We start from the raw sequence: 22,953 nt of genomic DNA, 5'->3' as shown, positions 1-22,953 counted from the left end.
AGGTGCTGGCGGGAGCGGGAGGGCGGGAAGGGGAAGGCGGGAAGGGGAGGGCGGGGCCTGCTGCCCTCTAGCGGCCTGTCGCGGCCCTTCCGCTTCCTCCACCCACGCCGAAGGTCAAGGGATGGCGTCCGCTGGTTCCTGACGATACTGACATTTTTACGGTGGTTTGTCTGGTTTTTTACTACTACATGTAAAGGAAAGTTTTTATTCTTTTAAGGACTATTTCACCTGTACGTTGTGTATGAAATAGGAATGTGAACAATATGTACTCCTGTATATCGAAAGTTTCAAGCACTTAACTGGCTTTGTAAACTGTTTTGGGGTTGGGTGTTTGTTTGTTTTTGTTTTTTTTGGTCTGTTTTGTTTTATATAAATCAAATGTTTATTGGAGCAAATAAAATAACACCGACTCAAGTTTGTCTTTCATCTCTGGAGCATCCAGAATAGGGAGAGGGCTGTTCCTAAAATGGACCCTATCCTAAAATGATTCAGGCCCCTTCCTTCCCACCAGAGGCCTGAATGTCCGGCTCAGTGCGTCCCACGGCCTTCGCATGCGTCCTGCTTTGCCAACGGCTCCTTCCCCCGGTCTCTGTCCTGCCCTTCAGCAGAACAGCGCTGGTCCCTGCGCTGTAAAACCTTCCCTGCTCTCAGGGGAGGGAGAAGAGGGGTCACAGCTGACGCTCCCCTACCCTTAGGTTGCTCCGTTTTCGGTGTAGGTGTGGTGCTTAGCGACACGGTTTAGTGGTGGACTTGGCAGCGCTGGGGTAACGGTTGGACTCAATGATCTTAAAGGTCTTTTCCAACCTAAACGATTCTCTGGTAAGGCCGTAGTTAAGCCTCACTTGTTTTGGTGCTGGTATTAAAGTGAGCCAGAAGACAGCCCACTAAATCTGTGTCACTGAGAAGTCTGTGATTAACATGCTTGTGCCATACTCGCCACTCAGAGCTTTCACCTTTGTAAGCTGATATAGCCCTCCCGCGGAAGACATGCAGAACACAGGCACCACATAAACAAAGAGCGAGATACCTCCCTCTCCCCCCCTCAAATTGCCTCGCGTGTGACTTAGGTTGACTCTAAGCCTTTACACAGGACGCAGCCCACCAGTGCCTGATGTAGGCATGTGAGACTTGCCGCACATCTCCATTTTTTTTTTCAGGGATTGTATTTTGGTGCCAAAACCTTCACCAGAGCTCATGCTTGGCTGCACTGAATCGCTCCTTTTCAACTCTCAAGTGGGGATTCCCCAAACAGGCACCCAGGTGTTTTCATTCCTGAGTGGAGCAGAGTCGCAGAACAACTGAGGCTGACAGGGCTCTCCTGTCCAGGCGCTGTGCTCGCTGGTCATCGGGTCCGGGCTCCTGCCTAAGACAGGCAGCTGAGGTCAGGTTGCTCAAGACCTTGTTGAATTTTGAATATGTTCAACGCTAACAATTTCACAGCCTCTCTGGGCTCCTGGTGCTCTGAAGAGAGCAACACACATAGCCGATGTCAAGTGTGTGCAGAGCGCGGCGGGCACATCTAGTCTAAAATGAGCAAAGTGGGGATGTCGTGAAGAAGGCCCTGCCGAGTTGCCCCCCTCCAGCAGACAGCTGCAGGCCACCAGCTCTTCCTTCAAGCCAGCTGCCCTCCGCCCCGTATGACCGGACTATAAATCAAGCTGCACAGTGAGGATGCTCTGCCAACAGCTGAAACCAGTTCCCTGGTGACACCATGGAGGACAGAACCCCCGCCAGCTGCAAGGCCCGCGCTACCAGCACCAGCCTTGAGGGAAGGTGGGATGCTTGACAGCCTCCCTCTCCCCAGCAGCGCAGCCTTCCCTTCGCCCCCGTTCCTTCAGCGAAGGCCAGGTACAAAACAGCTACCAACAGAGACTCGCTGCCCACCCCGCTGTGGTTTCCAGCAGCGTCCTGGCCAAGCCCTCGGCAAGCCTAGCATCGCCGTGCTCTGCCCCAGCCTTTGCCGGGGCCCTGGTGACAACCGCCAACGCCAGCCCTCACCAGTCCCCACCGCTGGCCGCTTATTTGGCAAAGACCTTCAAGCCCTGACATCCTGTTTACGCTGGCTCTAAGCCTGAGTCCTTTTGGCGTAACAAGGCAACTAAGTGTTGCAAAACCAAATATAAAGTGTATTAAGAAAATGTAGCAGGCAAACTCCACAGGCCTTTCAGTCTTGAAGTACACAATATCCTTGAAATAAAGTACGTGATGTCCTTTTTGTATTTTTTTTCAATTAAGGCTTTTGCCCACCTTTCTTCTCCCAAATAGGGTATTCAACATCCTTCTGTAAGCAGCTCTTAATTAGCATGTCAATCAGCGTTTTATCACCAGGGTACGGAGCAAGGAGGCTCCAGCTGTGCGGTGCAGAAGGCAATCCTTGGGTTTACTACGGAGCCCTGCAATGGTCTAAACTGGACGGCGGTTTCCCTGTGCAGCCTGCCTCCGTGTTACCATTTCACCCCCTTCTAGGATATTCCCAACTGCTACTGGAGTAGACATGAATGATAAAAGAAGAAAAAAAATCATGACCGAGCTCCTGAGAGGGGGGAAAAAAAGAAAAAAAGGCATTAAGAGATTGTTATTCTGACCGCTCCTGGAAACGAACTGGGCCACGTGGAGAGCACCTGCAATATTGTCCTCTTGTCAAGCCAGCTGTGCTGGGACCCAAGGGCATCCTTTGCTTCCAGAGGAACATTGATTAATTTATTTCCTGATCCTTAGCTCTTTCTCCTGCTTGCCTTTTTTTTTTTTTTTCCTTGGCATTATGTTTTTAATAAAACGCTGCCTGTGGCAATTTTTCCCTCTGGCCACAAAGAAGATGGAGTGAATTCTGTTCCAGACTGTCTGCTTCTTGTTCCTGAATGCAGTTTGGCCGCGTTCGTGTTGCTTATTATTTGGCAAACGTTCATGCAAGTCGGTGCACACCATGTGTGTGCTGGGGGGGGGTGGATGTGTGCCAAAAATTTGAGTCTCATCCTAGGTCAGTATAAGTGATTCAACTCACTGCAGGATATTGGTGTTTGGGTTTGGTTTGGGTTTTTTTTTTTTTCCCCAGGCACCTGTGTCCTACTGGGTTACATTTCCCAGCCTGACCCACAAAACTCAGTTGGCTGGAGCCCGTGGTAGCCCAGCCTGGCTGTCCGGACCGCAGTTCCCCACCGCCCCTTGACCTTGAGGCAGCTCTCACCTATTTTTGACCTCTGGCAATTGAAAAGCCTTGCTCATGGGCAGAAAGCTGAGGAGAAAGTCAATGGTTTCTTGAAATACGGCCAAATTGTGAGGCTCCTGGGAGGACCGAGCCCAGGAAATAGTTTTAAAACTCTTGACGAATGAATGCTTTGAGCACCATCTAGTCAATTCATGAAGAGGCAAAGGCAAAAGGCAGCTCATACACTATCATCTCCTCTCCTCCTCCCAGGCGCCTTCCGATGCCTGAACAGGGGCTGCGCAGTGCCCTCCCTCCTGCCTCCCGTTTTGGGCCCCTCACGACAAGAAAGCCCTTGAGGTGCTGGAGCGAGTCCAGAGAAGAGCAACGAAGGTGGTGAAGGGTCTGGAGCACAAGTCTGATGAGGAGCGGCTGAGGGAGCTGGGGGGGTTTGGTCTGGAGAAGAGGAGGCTGAGGGGAGACCTGATCGCTCTCTACAACGACCTGAAAGGAGGGTGTAGCCAGGTGGGGGTCGGCCTCTTCTCCCAGGCAACTAGCGACAGGACAAGAGGACAAGGGGCGCCAGGGGAAGTTCGGGCTAGAAATGAGGAGGCATTTCTTCCCAGAAAGGGTCGTTAGGCATTGGGATGGGCTGCCCAGGGAGGTGGTGGGGTCACCATCCCTGGAGGTGTTTAAGAAAAGACTGTATGTGACACTTGGTGCCATGGTCTAGCTGACACGGTGGTGTTAGGGTAAAGGTTGGCCTCGATGATCCCAGAGGGCTCTTCCAACCAAATCGATTCTGTGATTCTGTGATGTGGGATGCAGGGTCTGTTAGCAGAGCTGTATGGTGAGCTACAGAAATGGAGCTCCTCACCCCCCACCCCAACAAAGGCCAAACCTGGTACTTTCCATCTTGCACAAAGAGCGGTGGCGGTGCTGCCACCAAGGAGAATGGTAACTGGCAGCGCACGGGTTAACAAGCCAGCGTGTTGAGGAGCAGCCCCTCCGTAAGAGAGGCACTTGACAAGTGAAAGTTGATAACTGCTGATACCTGAACCCAGCCTTATTTCTGGAAAGGTGAGGTTTCCTCCTTCGGTGAAATTCAAGCCAGGGTACCGATTCTCTTCCACCAAGATACTCGCCTTCCGTAAGCCATCCGGGGCTCCTGGAGGCAGAAGAAAGTGCGCCAAACCTTTAATTAGCTAAAAGGTTTTGAACAGGACGTAAATCTCTTACCAAGACCTTTAATTTTCCAGTTGTTAAGCCTCATACGCTTTTACACAGACTTGCTCACGTGCTTTGGCTACAACCCCTTTTGCTCATCTAATCCCCAAGTGAGAAGCAGGCGCAGTATTTCTGTAACGTGACGTCGCCGACATGTCAGCCTCACCGCTGAGGAGGAGTTTGCAGATGCAACTTGCAGGGGATTAGACTGAATTTTTTTTCTTGTAATGCTTTGAATGGCATAGCGAAATGCTCCTGTGTTTTAAGGCATTAAGGGCATCATCTCCCATTCAGCAGCAGGTTGTTCAGCCTGAGTACTTCTGGGCAGGACACATAAGCCTTATTAAATAAAGGGGAAAAAAAAAAAAAAAGGCAATGTCATTTTCATGTAGGAATGTTAACGTTAATTTGCTTGTCTTGAAATAATTGCTGGAATGGCTGCTTTAAGATCCTAATCTTAACAAAGCCATAGGAAATGGAAGAAAGAATTTAAATTAACTTACTTTATCCATTTATAAATTGTTTAGGTTAATCACAGTAAACCAAACAGGATTCAGCTGTACTTAAACACAGCCTTTGCCCAAGTATAAACTGTTTATTATAGCCATGACACGCAACCAGACAAAATTCATTCCTGATCTGGGGAAGAGTCGAATTTGGTTTTATTAGCTCTAGAGGAAAACACTTTGGCAGAAGAAGGGTGGCTTTTCAATGCAAAACATTCTCAGGAAAACTATCCCGAGAGCAAGCGAGCGACACAGCAGAGTCTCATCGTCTTCACCACGCCAGCACCTTGGCCTAAAAATCGGCTGTGCTGGCAGGACAGACCCTTCCCTGGTGGGAGCGGGGCTGTGCGGGCAGCCCGAGCACGGGCAGCAACTGGTCGGACGGCTGAAGCTTGGAGAGACGAAGCCTACTCCATCTGCTTTCATGGGCTTGCGTTGCGACCATCCCTTCGCCCCGCTGTAACGCTGCGGAGGTCAATAGGGTTGACTTCAGCGATGTGACCTATTATGTCTATGGATTATAGGCAGATTTTTTTTTTTAGTATGGAGAATGGTCTTTTCCCACGAACGTATGGAGAGTATTTAAAGACTGGTTGTTCTTTTCTTTACATGTCTTCACATTAGTGCTAATGATACAAAGTACTTGGTTCAAAAATCCTAGCCAGAAATACGATGGATTTTTTTTACAAAGACATTTTTGCCTTTCAATTTTTGAATGAGCATTTTGACAATCCTTGGTGAGTCTTGGTTGCCACGTGGGTTGGCTGGGCTGGAGCGCTCTATTTTTGCACTACCTGCCCTGATGTGCAAAATCAATCATATTAGCCTCTAGAAGAGATGGAAGTTTATTTCATGGACAAATGCATTAAATAAGCTTTGGATACATGGTCAGAAGGGTCAAATGATGATGTTCATCTTTTTTGATCTGCTTTTCTATACGTGTAGCCAAAGCATTAGCAATTGGACTGCATGGATGCTATAGCGCAAATGACTCCTCTCGCCATCATAGCAACGCATTTCTTGCTTGAGCCAAATATTTTGGCAATAATAAAATTGTTAACTTGAGGATATGAAATGCTCTGATGAATAACTTCTGTTTGCTTGTGACTCCATTTTGCTATACTACTTTATGGTAACAATTGCCTTCATAAATAACTAACTGCTTTCATTGTCTTCCAGGAGTAATTAAAATTAAATTATAGGTATTGTGAGCTGCATGTACTGCTTTCATTAAGACAATAATTATGGGGGAAGGGCTTTGGGTTTTTGTGTCTTATGCACATATGTCTCCTACATGATTGCCTCATCAGGCTCAATACTCCGAGACCAGAGCAATGTCTTTGTCTTCCAGTTCTGGAAAAAAAAAATCCCAGCAAACTAAATACTGAGGGTATTTTTTTACGAAGAAAGACATTAAAAAAAAAAAAAAAAAGAAAAGAAATCCCTTCGGGAAGAACTGTACTACTAAAAAGCAGGGTGGCTGGAAAGGTAAAAATGTTTAGTATTTCTTTGGTTGTATCAGTCTTCTCTCTAGCTACACTTAGACAACAGAAGATTAATTCTCAAACCAGCACGGGATAAGAAAAGGGTCGAAAAAGCTTAGTATATTGCATTGGTTCAGCCTGACCAAGCTGGATGAAATTCATCGTCGCAATCTCAGAGCCATTTGTGCTTCTCTTTGACTGCTCTGACTCTCCTGCATGAAATGGGAGCATGCATCCGGCTCCAAATCCAAACGCACGTCCCCAGTCACATCGTGGCTCTGTACCAAGGCAAGACTTTGATGCTCCCCCGTCCTCCCCTTCCCAGACCTCGGCTTCCCGGCACAGTCAGCACCCAGGCACATGGCCCCGCCAGACCTTTCAGCACCCTCCTGCCTCAGCTCCATCCACAGCCAACCTGAGGTTCAACTCCTGGAGGACCAAATTCTTCAAGCTTGCATTAAGACCACCCCTTCGCCCCACTGTAACGCTGCTGAGGTCAATAGGGTTGACTTCAGCAATTTGACCTATCACGTCTATGGATTATAGGCAGATTTTTTTTTTTTAGTACAGACAATGTGCTTTTCCCACCAGTATGGAGATGGGCTTTTCTCACCAGCATATGAAGAGTACTTAAAGACTGGTTGTTCTTTTCCTTACATGTCTTCGCATTAGTGCTAATGATATTTGGTTCAAAAATCCTAGCCAGAAATACGATGCCCCATCAAGGCTTTCTGCATTCGGACAGTTTGCTCCCGTGTTGCCAAAGGGGCAGAGGTGGTACTTCCCATTTGAAAAGAGGCAAGAGAAGCTGGGAAGCCAGTCAGTTCCCTGCATCTCAGGAATATGCAAGGGGTTGGAAGAATCAAACTATTTGAAGACAACTGGAAAACAATGAGAACAGGGTAGGAGTCAACATGGATTCGTCGTAATTTTTTTTTCCTACAGAGCAGTAGCCCTTATAAAATGGAGAAGATACACAGTAACTGTCATATGTCTTGAGCTTAGAAAGGCTTTTGTCATCACCTCAAGTGATAGTCTTGCTAGCAAACTAGGGAAACATCTAAATTCAAGTACAGAGTGAGTGCAAAGCTGGCTTGAAAGATATAATAGTTACTGTGTAGATCCCTAGGAGATGTTAAGTGTGCTTCCACAGCGACCCGAGTCTAGCTCCTGTTCAGTATTTTACATAATAGCCTAGGTGACGGACAAAAAGACATGCTTCTTAAATCTGCAAACTCTGTCATGCTGTGAGAGGCTGCAAGTGTGCTGCAGGACAGACTGACAATTCAAGTTGCCTTTGACAGGTTGAATAAATGTTTTGAAAAAAACATGATTCTCTTTAGTGGGAACACTTACACGGGAGTAACTAAGCTGATGGATATCCAATGGAGAAAAGCCATGTAGAGCAGTTGGCCAAAGAAGCTGTAGTGCTCAGAGTCGGTCGCAAACCTGACGAGAGTCAATAGTGTCTGCTTTTACGAAAGAGGGTGAAGATCACACTGTGATATATGAACGGCAGTGGTAGCTGAGAGGTGTACAAAGTGATCCTGCCTCCCTTTTAAAACCTGGTAAGGTTTCAGAGAACTGCTCTCTCTTGTTTTGGGCAGCAGAATAATCAGAAGACTTTCAAACATGGCCTCTGAAAAAATGTGGGAGGAATGACTGTAATGAAGGACGAGAAAAGAAGATAATTAAGGGGCAATAAGATAATAATGTTTGAACATGTAGAAGTTGCAGAGGAAAACCCTGTGTTGGCCCTAATCATGGTGGAAAGATCACGCACAGCAGGGAAAATCTGGATTATCTATTAAGAAAACTTCATGGAAAGGCTGCAGGATGTCCAGCATTTTTGGTCATGAATTATAGACCAGGCAAAGGTTAGATACTAGTTCTCTGGCATCACTGATCCTATCTCGGGATAGAGGTCGTATCATCTCGATGACATCCTGAGATCCTTTCCTGCCACAGGGGCTGCAGTTCTATCTTCAGGCCGTGTCTCCAAAGGTCTGAGTTCAGGGTGGTCAAAAAGTTGGAAATTTTGTTCTATGGGAAATTCCAAAAATGTGCTGGGGCACTGGGGCAGGACATCCTCTTTCGTAACTCACCATAGAACATTGATATTTCTCATGGAAAGGAAAATATAAAAAAAAAAAAACAAACAAAAAAACAACAGACATTTGGATTGTTTCAGAATAAATCAAGCCTGGAAACTCAGCACTCTGAGGTCGTACAGCTTAAATGTGGCTTGCGTGGTCCTGACTCCATTTCTAACCTTGGTAAAGAGCAAGAATAAGGAATCATTGCTCACCTGAGGGGCTCAGAGTCACAGAAGTGCATTTTTCATGGCACCCCGAGCTGCCCATTGCTCAGCTTGGATGCCCCAAACACACCAGTGTCATCATGGGTCACACAGCACGGAAACACATTCCTATCACTCTTCAGGCAGAATGACAAGAAATGATCACAGGTCTGCGTGTATCTCCCTAAAGTCCATTGAAATCCAATCTTTTCGCAGGAGACTGCCTAAACCAAAGCAACATTTTCTGAGAAATCTTTTTTTTGCCTGAAAAAAATCCCAGGAAGTTTTAGTTCCAATTTAGTTCCTCTGCCACATGTTGAGATGTCCAGGAGTGCTCTTTGGAAGAGACATGCTATGGATGGCACAAGGTGGTTACCAGAGGACACAGCAGTGGATGGAGCACAGGACCGGGCAGCACCACTCTTGGGCTCTGTAACACCAGTTAACATTCTCACTGGTCACCGCTCGCAGCTCGGGCCAACAGAGCGGGGGGATCGAGGCCTGGACCAGCCACCGAGTCTGCTGCCCAGCCAGGGTTTCCTTGCTGCCATGCTCCAGATGAGAGGCTCAATCTCCTTTGTTGTTTACCACCGAATTTCTTAGCTGGCTGACTTTATTTATATGGCATTTAGGCTTAGCTCATACACTGCTATTTGTGCCATCGTTACACTTAGCCCCACAATTTTCTGTTTCCCAAGTGTTTAGTACATCCTACCTCTAACCAAAAAGTTCTTGCAGCTTTTTGCAAGTCTCCAAAGATTTTGCATTTTGTTTGACCGAGTCTCCCCTGCCACAAGCTCTTAAAGATCACCTAGTTCTTCATGCACGTCAAACTCTAAAAATTCCAACACAGCCTCATCAGCAAATTTCATCAACATATGTCTGATCTTTCTGAAAGGGTTAGTGATGACAGAATGAAGTGAGATTAGCCCAGAATCAATACCAGTGGTATCTTCATTTCACCATCACTCATTTTTATCTTTCACGAGGTAATCCTACCCACCTTACATTTTCTATCCTGCTTCCCATCTTACCTAGGTTTTCCCAAATGATTCCACATCAAATACTGTAAAGAGATGTGTCTACAAAATCAATTTTTCCCCCCCCAGAAAGCTTTCTGGTTAGCCTAGCACCATCTCCCTCTGCTAAGTCCATATCACACTCTGTCCCATTTTTCACTCACTGCTGTCTCCTGGTAGTGACACCTTCAACAATTTTTCTAAATCTACAGTGCAAGTTTTCACAAAAATAGAAGTTTTATGTTCCTCGTGCACCATTCTTCTGTAAAACAGGACAACTAACATTTCTTTCTCCAGCCCTTTGTCTCATTTAGTTTCCCAAGGCCAAACTGGTCTCCCACGTTGTGGAGCGCACAGTGAAGTCCCAATCTTGGCATTACCATAGTTGTGACAGGAGGAGCGAGCGATCATCATCTGAGCATCTAGACACATCCATTGCTGAGAAAGAGAAGGCAAAATGTCACTTCAGGATACCAACCTGAGCACTGCTTTTGCTTCAGCTTTCAATCTTCCCCCTTCTGCTACTCTGACATTTTTCCTATGGTGCCAAATACTGAAAATTTCCCTCTGAAAAAATGTCCAGGCATGAGAGAGGGCACAGAAACAGAGCAAGAGTAAAAAAAAAATCCGTATCCCCTGGTATGAAAGGGGCAGGGTGTATAAAGCTGCCAGTGCCAATGCCTGCCAGATTTGAGGAGTCACTTCCCCGAACGACAAGCCGGGTGAAAGTTTCTTGGAAGAATCGTGTTGCGCAGAGGACAATACAGACTGCGCAGTCCCAAAGGCAGATGTTGTTTACCATGGGTCTCTGCTATTTCATGGCAAGTGCTTTCATCATACTTTCCAGTTTTAAATAGCTGTGTAGAAATTAACTCCCTCCAAGTTACTTACAAGAAAGAAATTACTTCATCAAAAGAGAACATCTGTGCTTGACAGAACTATTAAGGGTCCATGTCCTTCACTTTCTATTATTTGCCTTTATCCTTCATAAAATAAAGATTTTACTTTTTTTTTTAATTGAATTTAAAAAGTACATGAGCTACTAAGGCTTAAAGTGGTCATCTCATTCTCAAGATTATCCTTTCAGTATCACCTTCATAATTGAGACTGCTTTAAACCAAACTTTACCTTGATAAATACAAAAATCCGATACTGTACTACCAAGTGTCCTGCCTTCTGAAAGGGCTTCTCCAGGATGAGTGGATGGACCATGCTATGTCGGGGCAGATTGCTGCGGTGTCAGGGCATCTGCAAGTTTTTTGATGACTCCATGATCGGTTCTGCTTCACAGCTCTGTTCCTGCAACACAGCCGCGCAGCGCATTCATGTACATTAGATTTAGCAGAGGTTAATTGTTCACACGACCATTGTTTCCTTCTGTGGGTTTGCCTCGAAACCTTTGACGTTCCCTTTATTGTACCTCTTGCTGTGCAAATTTCCTTGTTTTGTTTTGCTTCTCAAAGTAATTTTTGGTTGATTATTGTGTAGTTACAGAATTAGAGTAATAACGTCTAATTGTACATCTGAAGCAAAAACATGTAATTGTGGGAGAGTAAATTCAATTTAAAGAAAGAAAACCCCTCCACCAGGGTTTCTGGTGGTTTGCACAGTGCATTTGCCAGGCTGTGTGCTTTGATTGCATCTAACCTGCAATTAGCATGTGCAATTAAGACATAATGAATGTGTGCAATTGCATTATTTCGGGATGTAACAGTAGCAATATTTAGCAGTTACTGTACTAGACACAGTGCTTATAAGCTCAGATGATTTATCAGCATTTACCAATCATGTCACAGGAAGGAGGGCAGGCGGGTGAGTTGGCCTTACCTACAACTGATTTCCAGGATGAACACGCTTCGCTCGCCCGTTGAAAGCCGATGGAAGGAGCCCACGGGGAAGAGAGGCTGGGCAGATTTGGCGCTGTTGAAAATGGGGGACTCAAATGACACTTTCAGCTTATCTTGAGCTTGTCAGAGAGCTCATGTGTGACATAGTAGGAGAAAGCAGACTTAGCATTTAGTATTTTTGAATCATCGTCCTCCGCCTTCAACATTTTGTATCAGTTTTGTAAGCCCAATCATGCTACCCAAGGATTTAAAAATAAAAACTGTATCTGAGCATGAACTAATGCTGTGATCTGTGTGTACCAGGAAGCCTCAGACACGTAACAGGTTTTTACGTGCATTCCCTGGCATGCCGGGTATGCAACTCTGCCAGTTCTACCAGGCTTTTCTTAAAGGACATTTCTTGTCCTTTAAGGGTCAAATGATATTTGAAAAGCATCTTAATGCATCATTGAAGGATACAAATGAAAATGCATTTCAATTCAGTCTCACAGAAATGAAGATAAATCTGAATCTCTAGGCACAAACCTTGAGTAGATAAACAGAGATGTTCTGAGTGCCAGACTGCTGGTGTTGAAATGAAAGATCCCAGCGATAAAACTCAGGGCTCAATCCAGCAAGGGGTTTCCAATTAAATCAGTGGGAGTTAGAAGCACTAAAATCATACATAACCAGGCTCTATTGATTAGTATTAATCTATCACAGAGAATCATATTAGAAGTCCTGAGACAAGGACTGTTTCTTCCAGGCATGATAATTTGTGCGAGTGATTTTGCACATGGACCCAGCACAAAAATGCCCAAACTTCTTACAAGATGCACCTACACAACTAAGCAAAAACCGCCTCAGCATCCCTTCTGTCTAAATATTTCCTTCCTTTCCTATTGAAAAAAGATTATTAGAAGTAGACACAAGAAATTACAAATAGCCAATGGATCAACTTCTACACTGATTTATACCTGTACCTCACTACTTCCAGAACTTGGTTTAGCATCCTGAGAGCTGGAGCTTGTCAGTAACGAAGAGAGGGAGCTCCTGGGCCAGGCCCATCTAGCTAGAATAGTAAACAAATAAATAAAACAGCCATTTGTGCAAAGACAATTTAGATTCTGCATCTGAAAGGAAGAGTAAGATAAATTGTGACGCATTTTCATCCAAGTTGTTTATTAAAGACGACATGGGCACAGCACACAGATAAACCACATCCTGAAGTGGGTTAAACTAGGTTTCACGTTTTAAAGCTGTGCTGGCAGTTTGTTGTTTCTCTATCTAGAGTGCTCATAGGTACCTTCTTTATATACATCTCTGCAGTTTTAGATTGACAAGTGACAAATACAGCCTGCATTTATAAGGGTGTCATTTACTTCACTTTTTATTAAAATCACCAGCTACAAAACAGACATTTTGTACATACTGGTCCTAAATAGGCAACTAGGAGAAAATGACATTAGTCCTGAAATGAGATGATCATATTGCGCATCTGGGATGTGATAAGGGGTCAGAAATAACAGAAAATATATGGAGATTAGATAAGGTACTCACATCACGCTGGAAGGTTAACCTATACCCTTGAAGAAATCAGTGCACATGTTGATCGGAGACCTATTTTCTGCAAACATTTAAAAAGTTCCATTTTGCTGTCATTTAAAAATACTACAGCCACTACTGCTACAGAAAGGAACTGTGTTACTTCAGTCTCACATGTGCCGTAAGTGTCACAGCATCTGGAAACAGAGAAATGCACTAACAACATGACGAGAAACAAGACAGTAATGCTTTTTTGATAGTAGTGGTGTCACAAAACACCACGGACCAAATTCTTAGCTGCTGGAAGGTGACATAGCTCCCCTGAATCAAAAATCAAGTACTCACCAAGAATGTGGACCATAATCAAAACATCCTGACACTGTATTCCGTCTTTCCCTTCAAGGTCAAAAAAGAGAAGGGGAAGGGGTAACAGTCCCATCTAACTCAAGAAGCAACAACGGGCCCTGAATTTAGTTAGGGGTTTTCCAAGATCATGATAGCTGGTATAGCCAGAAGCACAAGGCAATAAATGATCAAGTGATTTGTGAGTATTACAGGGCAGAATCCGGGGCCCACATTGTGATATTCATTTTTATATTAATACCAATGTGGGGTTTGGCTTAAGTTCCAGTGGATCACTGTAACAGCACAAGAATATTCACTTCCAGGACGCTGTTAAAGGCAGCTGTTAAGTGCTGCAGGGTGACTCTTGCTCCTATCTACTGCTCTGATAGCGTGACCTCCTTGGTTATCGTGAGCTTGTTAGAACTTTCCACACCATCATCTTGGAGATTGGAAGTAGGAATTTCACGCAATGTTGGATCCTAGTACAATGTAGGAAATGAAAACAAGAAAGCGTTGTGTTTAAAGGTCAGCAGGACAGAAAACATAGCAGAAAGGTTCATATTGGTCAGTGATACCTCAAATACAGAATAAGGAACAAACATCAAAACATTCAAGTCAAGTAGGTGTTGATTACAACGTAAAAGACATGGTTATTTCCATCAGTTTGCTGCAAGAACTTCAACCCAAGAAATAAATTTCTACCTTTATAAAATGGATCATTTTATAGAATAAAAACAGATTAGAAGTATACTGTAATTCTTAACACAAAGACAAAGTTTAGAACTTAATTTTGCAACCTAAGATTGACCAAAAATGTTCGAGTTGTTCTTATCCCAAAATCACAGGCAGGCCTTCTCTCATCACCACCACCTTAATTTCAGTGTCAAAATATAAATTATACACTGATAACATAAGATCGAGTCATCTCAAATCTGCAGGAAAATACAAACAATGACAAGTAAGTAATTTTTCTATATTCTTAATATATAGTCACCGTGCATAAAAAATACAGATCTTTCAGGTAAATATAGGGTTTTTTCTCTGTTATAATTTTAAAGTGCATCTAAAAGCTGCTAAATAAATCTTTACACTTGAAAAATAGAGGAAGGTGAGCAGCAGTTCAGAAATGATCGGCAACTCCTGTTAACAAAGAGGGAAGAAGTTCTAAGTGCTATTCCAGTATTCTCAGCTCTGCTAAAGTGGTGGTGATATTTTGGGTGGGCAACACTGGCAAACACTGGCTGGGCTCAATGACTGTATTTCACAGAATCACAAAATCCTGTAGGTTGGATAGGTCTTCTAGTTCAGCCTACTCAAAGCAGGGTCAATAGTGGTTGCTCAGGACTTTGTGCAGGGGGGTCCTGCAAACCTCCCAGGATGGCGACCACACAACCCCGCCGAGCCACGTTCTACTCTCTGCCTGTGCTCACAGTGGAAAATTTGGGCAATCCACCTAGTTTGGGGCCTTGAGGAACTCTTCATCTAAGCCCCCAATTTCCAGTCTTATCAGTGTCATCACCAACCAGGCCCCTACCCTTAAACACATACCAAACTAAAATAGTGACAGAGTAGACAGAGTATTAACTGGCATTTTAAGGCTCACTGAGCTAAAACCATTCCTAACAGTAACTTCAGAGGAGTATTGCCTGCATATGTAAGTGACCAGTTTGAGCTACACTGTGCACAGGCACCCCATAAATAGCTGCCCTCCCTGGGACGTAGACACCATTTTCAGAAGTGTTCCCTTCTTGAGGAAACACTTCCCAGAATGGCAGTGGTGCTGCAAGCACCGGCCTGCCCTCGGCTACGCTCAGCCCCCATCAGCAAATACTTTCCTGTGAAGGGGTGTTCTACCTGCAAAGCTCTCAACATCACTCTGTAAAACAACAGTTTCCAAATTATACGTCAAGCTTTTTACTACCTTTCACAAAAATAGCACCAGAACGCTGCTGACGTGCTCTCTCCATAAATATCCCATGTGAGCAGCGCCTGGTGCTATGAAGCTACAGCTACAAGTCCTTAGCAAGCAGTTCAATTTCATCCAGCAAGAAGTCCATGTCCTCGCGACTAACGTGCGGGCCGATCACCACCTGACGGAAGAAGTTGACTTTGCCCTGGTGAGGCTGGTACCCAAGCATCATGCTGCCCTTCTTCATCATCCTTTCTTTAATTATAGGAGCAACCTGAAAGCAGAGAGGAAAAAAATGGGTTGATGTCACACTCAGAGATACAGCAGATTTGGGCAGGAACTGTATTTTGTGACTTCCGAAGGTTTTTTGAAGCGTCTGAGTTTAGCACCCCTTGCCTGCTTTCCCACTGCCTGCCCCAAGGAACATTAAAGCTCAGACCTGCAGGTTTAGAGGCGGACTGTGCACTGAGACCCTCAGGTTCTGGGACTCCTGGAAGAATCAAAACAAGACCTAAAACCCTCAAAAGCCTGCTGCTTGGGGCATTCATCTGTGACATGGGAAAGCTTGGGTTAAGGTCTCTAGTTTTCCTGATTTAGATCAAAGGTTTGAACGCAGGAAGAAGATCAACCGCAGCTGCTAAAAGGCAGGGTTTCCTGCCTTTCCTTGCGGTAATAGGCTAAGCCTGACTACTCGCCCTTGATGCCCTTCTCCTGCCACATCTGCAAAGCCACTCTCCCTAGAGGACACTCTCCACTGAACCCCTGTGAAACTTAAGCTGCCAGAGAAGTCAATGTGATGCGATATTAAGGGAGAAGGCCTGATCCTGGAGCCTAAGATTTCGCCTCTTAGATTTAAGCCATAAGTAGTATTTGGTTACACCACTCTTGTGTTGAATGGGATGAAATCTCATAGGTGTCTCACTGCAGGAAAAAAAAAACCCATGAGTAAGATTGGCAGAGCCAGGCCCTTATAGCTGAACACTTGATCTCATCCCAGCAGGGCTATGCACCTTGTCCAATTTATCTTGTGCTTAACTTTAAGCGTGTGAGTGGTTCTGTGTTCTCATGCTTGAAATCAGTCATAAGCTTAAATGCGTTCCTGGAGTAAGTACCCTATTCCTTGGAAGAGAATTCAACATATGTAAGTATTTTGAGCAAAGTAGTATTTTTTAAAATGTGTTGCATTTTAATGTATTACTAATAACACTAATGGGTTTCAGAACAGTGCATTCCTTTTCTTCCTCTTGTGACGGTTTGACTTTGAACTAAGCAAATAGGTGTATGACCTAACCTTGGTTTCTGCATTCATTTATTTCAGCTCTAAAAGTTAGTGCCAGAAACTACCACCTGATCTGCAAAAGAAAAATGATAATGCCGACCTTCCCTTAATAGCTCTATTTTTACATGGCACATTTTAGTAGGGAAGTCCCATACAGTTTGCTTAGATAGAAACAGCTACGGTTTTCAACATGAACAGCCTACCTTTCCCATACTTGTTTAGTGGTACATGTCTAAATTACCATTGCTTCAGAATGTAGATTGAATTCAGAGGCGGAGTGTTTATGGTTCTAACTTAATTTGCCTCTCTGATTTTGTCTTTGTGACAAAGCTACGTGTTTCCTTAGCGGGTTTTTTTTTTTTAAGCTATGAGAACGGTGGACTCGGAATTCTAACTGAAGTCCAGAGTGTGACATCAGTATGAATTATGTACATGAAAGCAATGAATATCCTTTCAGAATGCAATGTGCAATCAGAATTTGGGGGTTTTTACATATTGCTGCAAGCAAAAAATTAGAAATAAGTTGTGAAAGTAATTCTGATAAACATTTGGGAAACAAGAAGATAACAATGAGGACAGGAACACACAGAATTACAGCAGAAATGTTAAGAGGCATACTGTGATACCTTCAGTCACATTCAATAGCACCCTTTTCCATAAAATCCATAAAATCTAATGTGGAGCTCCAGGTGTGCCTCCTGCATAAAGATCCTAATGAAAGCTACCAAGGAAATCACAATTCTGCTGTGTATCCGCAATGCGTACAGCATTTAGAAACAAAAGTCATCAAATATATCCCTATACCATCAACCACCTGGATTTCTCTCTGCCTAGCAAATGATTCAAGGATTCCTCAGTTTTCTTGTTTTATAGCTCAGAATTACTCCATACTAACCTCCTTTAGTCCATACTCAGGAAAAAAATAAACAAACACTGAAGTTCTGCCTGGATAGAGATGGTAGCTATTTTGCACAAGACAGCCTTCTTCACCCTGAAAAGTATGTTACTCAGCAAACGACCCTCTCTGCTTCAGATCAAATACTTCAAAGTGCATCCTAACAAATGACTGAAGGCACTATTGTGCCGTGCTAACACTAGGGCAAAATCTGGGTCTTATAATTGTTCTTGCACAGTTTTCAGTGGTGAAGTCAAACGGGAAGACTCTCGGTTGAGAACACTCCTGGTTAGGCACACTAGTGTACGGACCTGCAACACTTCATCTCTTAAACAGTGAATTAACTTCGGCGTGATAAAAATTCTCTTACTTCTCCTACAGTTTGCATGTGTTGCACCTTTGAACAGCACACGAGGCTACTAAGAGCTCTATTCTTCCATTATTAGTCACATCAGCTATGGCCTGAGGTAGCAATGACACTGTGACAATGCTTGGAAGACATCGCGCCCGGGAGGCATTGTGCTGGGCACCATATAGATAGAGAAAAGAAAAAATTCCTTCACCCCCGTACTTGACAAGAACCCCCAAGCGACTTCTCTAGTCATGGAATAAAGGCACTACAAGTGCAAAGGGAGAAGTGAATTCTTCTTAATATACCTTCTCAAGCTCTTCTTTAAGATTCAAATCCCTATGGCAACTTTTAGCCTTTATTGATGTTCCATCAGAGTTATTTCATCTTTTGTATCACACTATTGATTCTCTTCATCTCAACACCCAGTGCTCCACAATCCATCATCCCAAAATGTGCAGTAGCACAAATGGAGACCATGAAAGCAAAAACATTTAGAGCTTCAGTAATTTGAGGACTGTAAATATACCGCATTTCAGTAAGTCTTCTCTCATGGAAAAGAAAGGTAGAAAAATCTCATTTTCATTATCTCATTTATTATCTGATTCATCCTCCATGCTAATGAAGTTGTCCTCTTAATTTGAAGTGCTTCCACCCCCTTCTGAAGGCAAAACAAACACTTTCTACTTAAAAGAAACAAAACAAAACAGAAAACTGTCTTAGGGGCTTTTGACAGGATTATTTTTGGAAAGGTTTTCCCATGAAGTATTTTGCATGTTTTATTTGCTAACGTGATGCAGCCAGCGTAACAGAACTATCAGGGGTCCTATCCACAGAGAGCAGTAAGGAACAGAATATGTGCACAAATGCTTAAGTACATGTCTCACAAAAGAACCATTAAATGATACATGCATGCTAAGGCTTGAACTTGAGAATCACAGGGTATGACTGCTAACTGAAAGCAAAAGCACCTACCACTTTGCAGCAGAAAAATTAGACCTATAGGGAACTAATTGCCTAGTGAAGAGTTCGATGAGTTTAATTCCCGCGGAAGTCAATGAGACCTGAGGATGCTCAAGTATCAGAAGGAGCTGCACAGCCCCATTCAGGATAGGCTCCTCGGAAAGCAATTTAGGGAGAGCGAGATTGCTTCACCAGTCCAATTACTTTACTACGGAACTTACTTCAAATTGTAAATCTAATTCTTTATGTTACCCATCAGTGCGACAGTCTCAGAATTTTAAGTGTAATGTATCCTAAAACTGAAGTCCTCTCCTTTGCTTCCTTCACCACTTCCTTCCCACCGCTGGCCTCCCCTGCCAGTCCACCCTGGAGATGATTATTTCCAACGCTCACTTCAGCAGCGTATTAGCTATCAGACATGCCGTTCTTCCACCTAGGAAGGTGTAGAGGAGGTGCAGAGCGTGGAAGGCCATCCTGCAGCAGAGCTGCACACATTGCACGGTGCAACCAGGCACCCAGGGAGCTGCTTTGCTTGAGGACTGATGGGTGCATCACAGTCTCCCTACACAGACCTACCGAGAGGCTGTAACGTCTTGTGCTTCCCTTACTTCTAACGGCAGAGGTTTTTAAACTAGAGCAGCAATGACGTAGTGGTTTAGCTCCTCTGTTTACCGGGGTGACAGGATAATCTCTTCTCCCACTCTCAGCCAGCACTCAGCCACGCTACAAACAACAGAAAGTTTTAGCCCTGAAGTTTAAGCTGTTTCTATGAAGAGTCCAGACCACAGCTGACCCTCATATATATTCACATGGAAGATGCCAATGTTTCTTCACACACAGAACAGTGTGATAAGTAGCCAGGACCAGCTTGGACACTACCCCTGAAGTATCTAGTGCACCAGGAGGATCAGGAAATCAGTGTATCTCCCTCTCCATATCTCAAGTATCCTTGAGAAGAGTAGTTCTGCACAATCGTACCACAGGGCAATACCTTAAAAACCACTGTGTTCCCCCTAATTGACTCGTCAGTGGCATTCAGTGCAAGTTTCTCCAACACTTCAAGAACTTCACCAAGCTCAGACTTTAGCAACCACCGTTAAAGACGCACTCATCAATAGAGTTGAGCACATTCTCAGCAGAATCATGTACCTAGTGTCTCCAAGAGCTAGTTCCCAAGTTTGGACACTTAAAATCCTTTCAGAGGACTTGATGAAACACCCGTTTAAGATCATTTCTTCTTCTTCCAGATAGCAAGGCCTCCGAAACCATTCTCACAGTAGTCAAGCTATGTAAGCCTGGTTCTTAACGTAAGAACAACTTCCTAGCACATAGGTTTCTTAGGTAAAGTGAAATCTCCAGAGCAGCTCTGTTAAATAGATGATGTTCCCACCACATTATTCACGGCACAGTATTATGCTTTGGAATTCATTCATGGCAAGCTGCCTCCAGTTGAACAGTATGGAGATTTGTAATTAGAATTGGTTTGTAAAAGCTTATTCTAACTACAAAAAAAAAAAAATAAATTTATAATAAGATAACCAGGTGCCTAGCTTTTTCAAATCACACGCTCCCATTAACTTCTAAAATACACACCCCACTATTACCATATAGCTCAAGTCCTACACTTAGTCCAAAATAGCTGATGCTTTCTGATGACAAGGGACAGAAAAGAGTAATGTAGCTCTTTTGTTCGTATGAGGTAAATCCACTGAGCCCTCAACCCTGACCGCCCTAATGCTGCTGGGTATGGATAGCCAAATAAGCTGTCCTAAGGAGAAGCAGAATTTCCCAACAAATATGCTACCTTGTTCTTCTTGCTTAAAGAAAGAAATAACCACCTACTGGTTTTAATTAGCCCCTTGTTTTTCTGCTTTAATGCTATCTCTGACAATTGCAATTAACAGATATTCTAAAAGTGCAAAAAAGCTCAGGTTGAGCAACTGCAGAATAGCTTGCTGATAATGGAAGACCGTGTCCAACCTTGGATATGAATTTCTTTCTCCATGCCCTCCCTTGATCTGAGAAGGATCTCATTTTAGACCTATTTCAGTATTTTCAAACTGTCCCATCACAAATGATTTTCTATTCCTCTGACACTGTACCTCTCTTACCCGAATGCTACTTGTACTGCTCTCATTCTCACAGATGCTATTCATATTAGTCTAGTCATACCAGATGTTTATATATCGCGACAGCTTTTCCAAACTGTAGGCTAGAGGCTACACTCTTTAAAAGCAACATCCTGTAAATTTCGTATTGAAACACTAAAGCAACAGGAATGAGTTGTAAATTGATAACAATGCTGGGAAAAAATATTATGCTAAGCAATGAATTTACAAAAATATTTTGCTTCAGGGAAAAGAAAATCGTGAATTTGACAAATAACCCAAGTGAAATCATAGCATTAGCCAGAAAAATAAATCAGAAAAGTCTAAAGGTTTTCTAAATTTTTAAAAGAAAAGTATTTAGAATATTTGTTTCAAAAGACTGTTTTCAATTAAAACTTAAATTCAATTGGAAATTGACCCATTTTTATTGCAGCAAGTAGAAAAGGACTGAGGAAACCTAAACTAAGCAAATTGGTTCATTTCAGCTTGTCTGAAAACAAAAATTCTTTCTGGTCATCTAAAACCAAGAACTGACTCCAGTTTCTTAATTCAATGGCCAAACCAAAAAATCCCTTATTTGTACAACCATAAATATGTGGGATCGAAAAGTGTTGACACTCCTTAACTGAAACATCTGTAGAATTTTTGGCCCCCAGAAAAGACAGAAAGCATGAGAAAATTCATGGGACTGCCTGTTCCGTCGGCAAAATTTGGCTGGGAATCTCACGTGAACATCTTCGAGTAGCATGGATGGCTCTCAACATGCTAGCCCAGCAAGTGCTACAGAGTCAGAATGCCTATAAAAATGGGTGTTAATACTGGCAACTGCTATCAGAAACGATTTTTTCCAAATCTTTTGGACAGTTCCCAGGTCACTGAGCAGCGACGCAACATGAAGCTGAAGAGCTATTCCAGCTGCTGGCAGCAGCGGCTCCCAGTCACCGGACTCCATTCTGCTCCTTCTGAAATTCCTTTCAAAATTGCCATGCACTTCAATGGAAGCAGAATGCAGTTATCTAAATTTCCTCCTTATGTGTTTGCTTCAGGTGGCAGTTTGCAAGCAGCCTTCAGCTTTTACTAGAGAAAGCCACACTCGCAGTAAATCAATAACCTTTCCAGGGATCCACAAAAGCAGGCTAGACAGCGTTGAAAGGACAGGAGCATATTAGCAGCTCAAACTATTTCTCCTCCTCAAATACAGCCTTGATGAAATTTTCCGAGGTACTGAATTCTGCATGAGAAATTGGCTGAAGATTTGTAGCTAGAGGACAAAAAAAGTCACCCTTTTGTCAAAATGGAAAGATCACATTCTCATGATTTCACAAATATGGAAAATACATTTTGTCTTCTTGCCTCAATTATTCCTTGCAATGGAAGACAAGTTTATACAGAACAGCCTCTTTCATCTGACTATGAAAATCTATTTTGGTTATCCCAGAAGGGGCAAATTTTCATTTGAAAGTTCATGATTGTTACCTGAAAAGTAACTTAATGGGTATTCAAAGTCTCACAAGTTAAGCTTCCTGCTAGAAATGACCAGTTCAGATCTATGTATATTCATAAGAAAACAACAACTGTACAGCAATTGCCACACACACAAAAAAAAGAGTAAACAAAACCCCAATTCAGTGAAATATTTTGACACAATTCTAAACTTTTACATACGAGCTATTAATTTCAGTGGATCTTCACAATATTGCTTCTTGTCTTGCTTAAGTGATAGCACAGTGGCTGAAGTACTGGGTACAAACCCCACAAATAGGACTGGTCCCTAACCCTGCCAGAGGCTGTTTGGACAAACCACTCCGTCTCTTTTGGGTAACATGTTTCTTTTTCCCTTCACAGGAGGCATATAACCCTTCCAGGCAGGGAAGTCTTGATGTGTTCATACACCTATTGTAATCGACCCTGATACCTCGTGGGTGCTCTGTAAGATATATATCTTACTGTGCTAGTAAGATATATATTATATAATCTCTGTGCCAAATAGGTTTCTCAAACATCTGTCACAGCATCTATCTGCTGCATTTCCCAGCATGACTGCAGAAGATAGCTTT

General features: G+C 43.5%; 1 protein-coding gene across 1 annotated transcript in view; it reads right to left on the bottom strand.

Annotated features, from left to right (window-relative positions):
* Nucleotides 1-15,402: 15,402 nt before the first annotated feature.
* GADL1 (glutamate decarboxylase-like 1) overlaps nucleotides 15,403-22,953 on the bottom strand; it is a 72,703-nt gene continuing 65,152 nt past the window's right edge. The window contains exon 14 of the mRNA XM_009695578.1: nucleotides 15,403-15,576. Within this exon, the coding sequence (XP_009693880.1) occupies nucleotides 15,403-15,576 (174 nt within the window). The remainder of the gene's footprint in view (nucleotides 15,577-22,953) is intronic.

Source organism: Cariama cristata, unplaced genomic scaffold (assembly GCF_000690535.1).
Source record: "Cariama cristata isolate BGI_N322 unplaced genomic scaffold, ASM69053v1 scaffold7592, whole genome shotgun sequence".
Taxonomy (NCBI): Eukaryota; Metazoa; Chordata; class Aves; order Cariamiformes; family Cariamidae; genus Cariama; species Cariama cristata.
The sequence above is the reverse complement of the archived record's forward strand: the minus strand, read 5'-3'. Positions and strand labels throughout refer to the sequence as shown.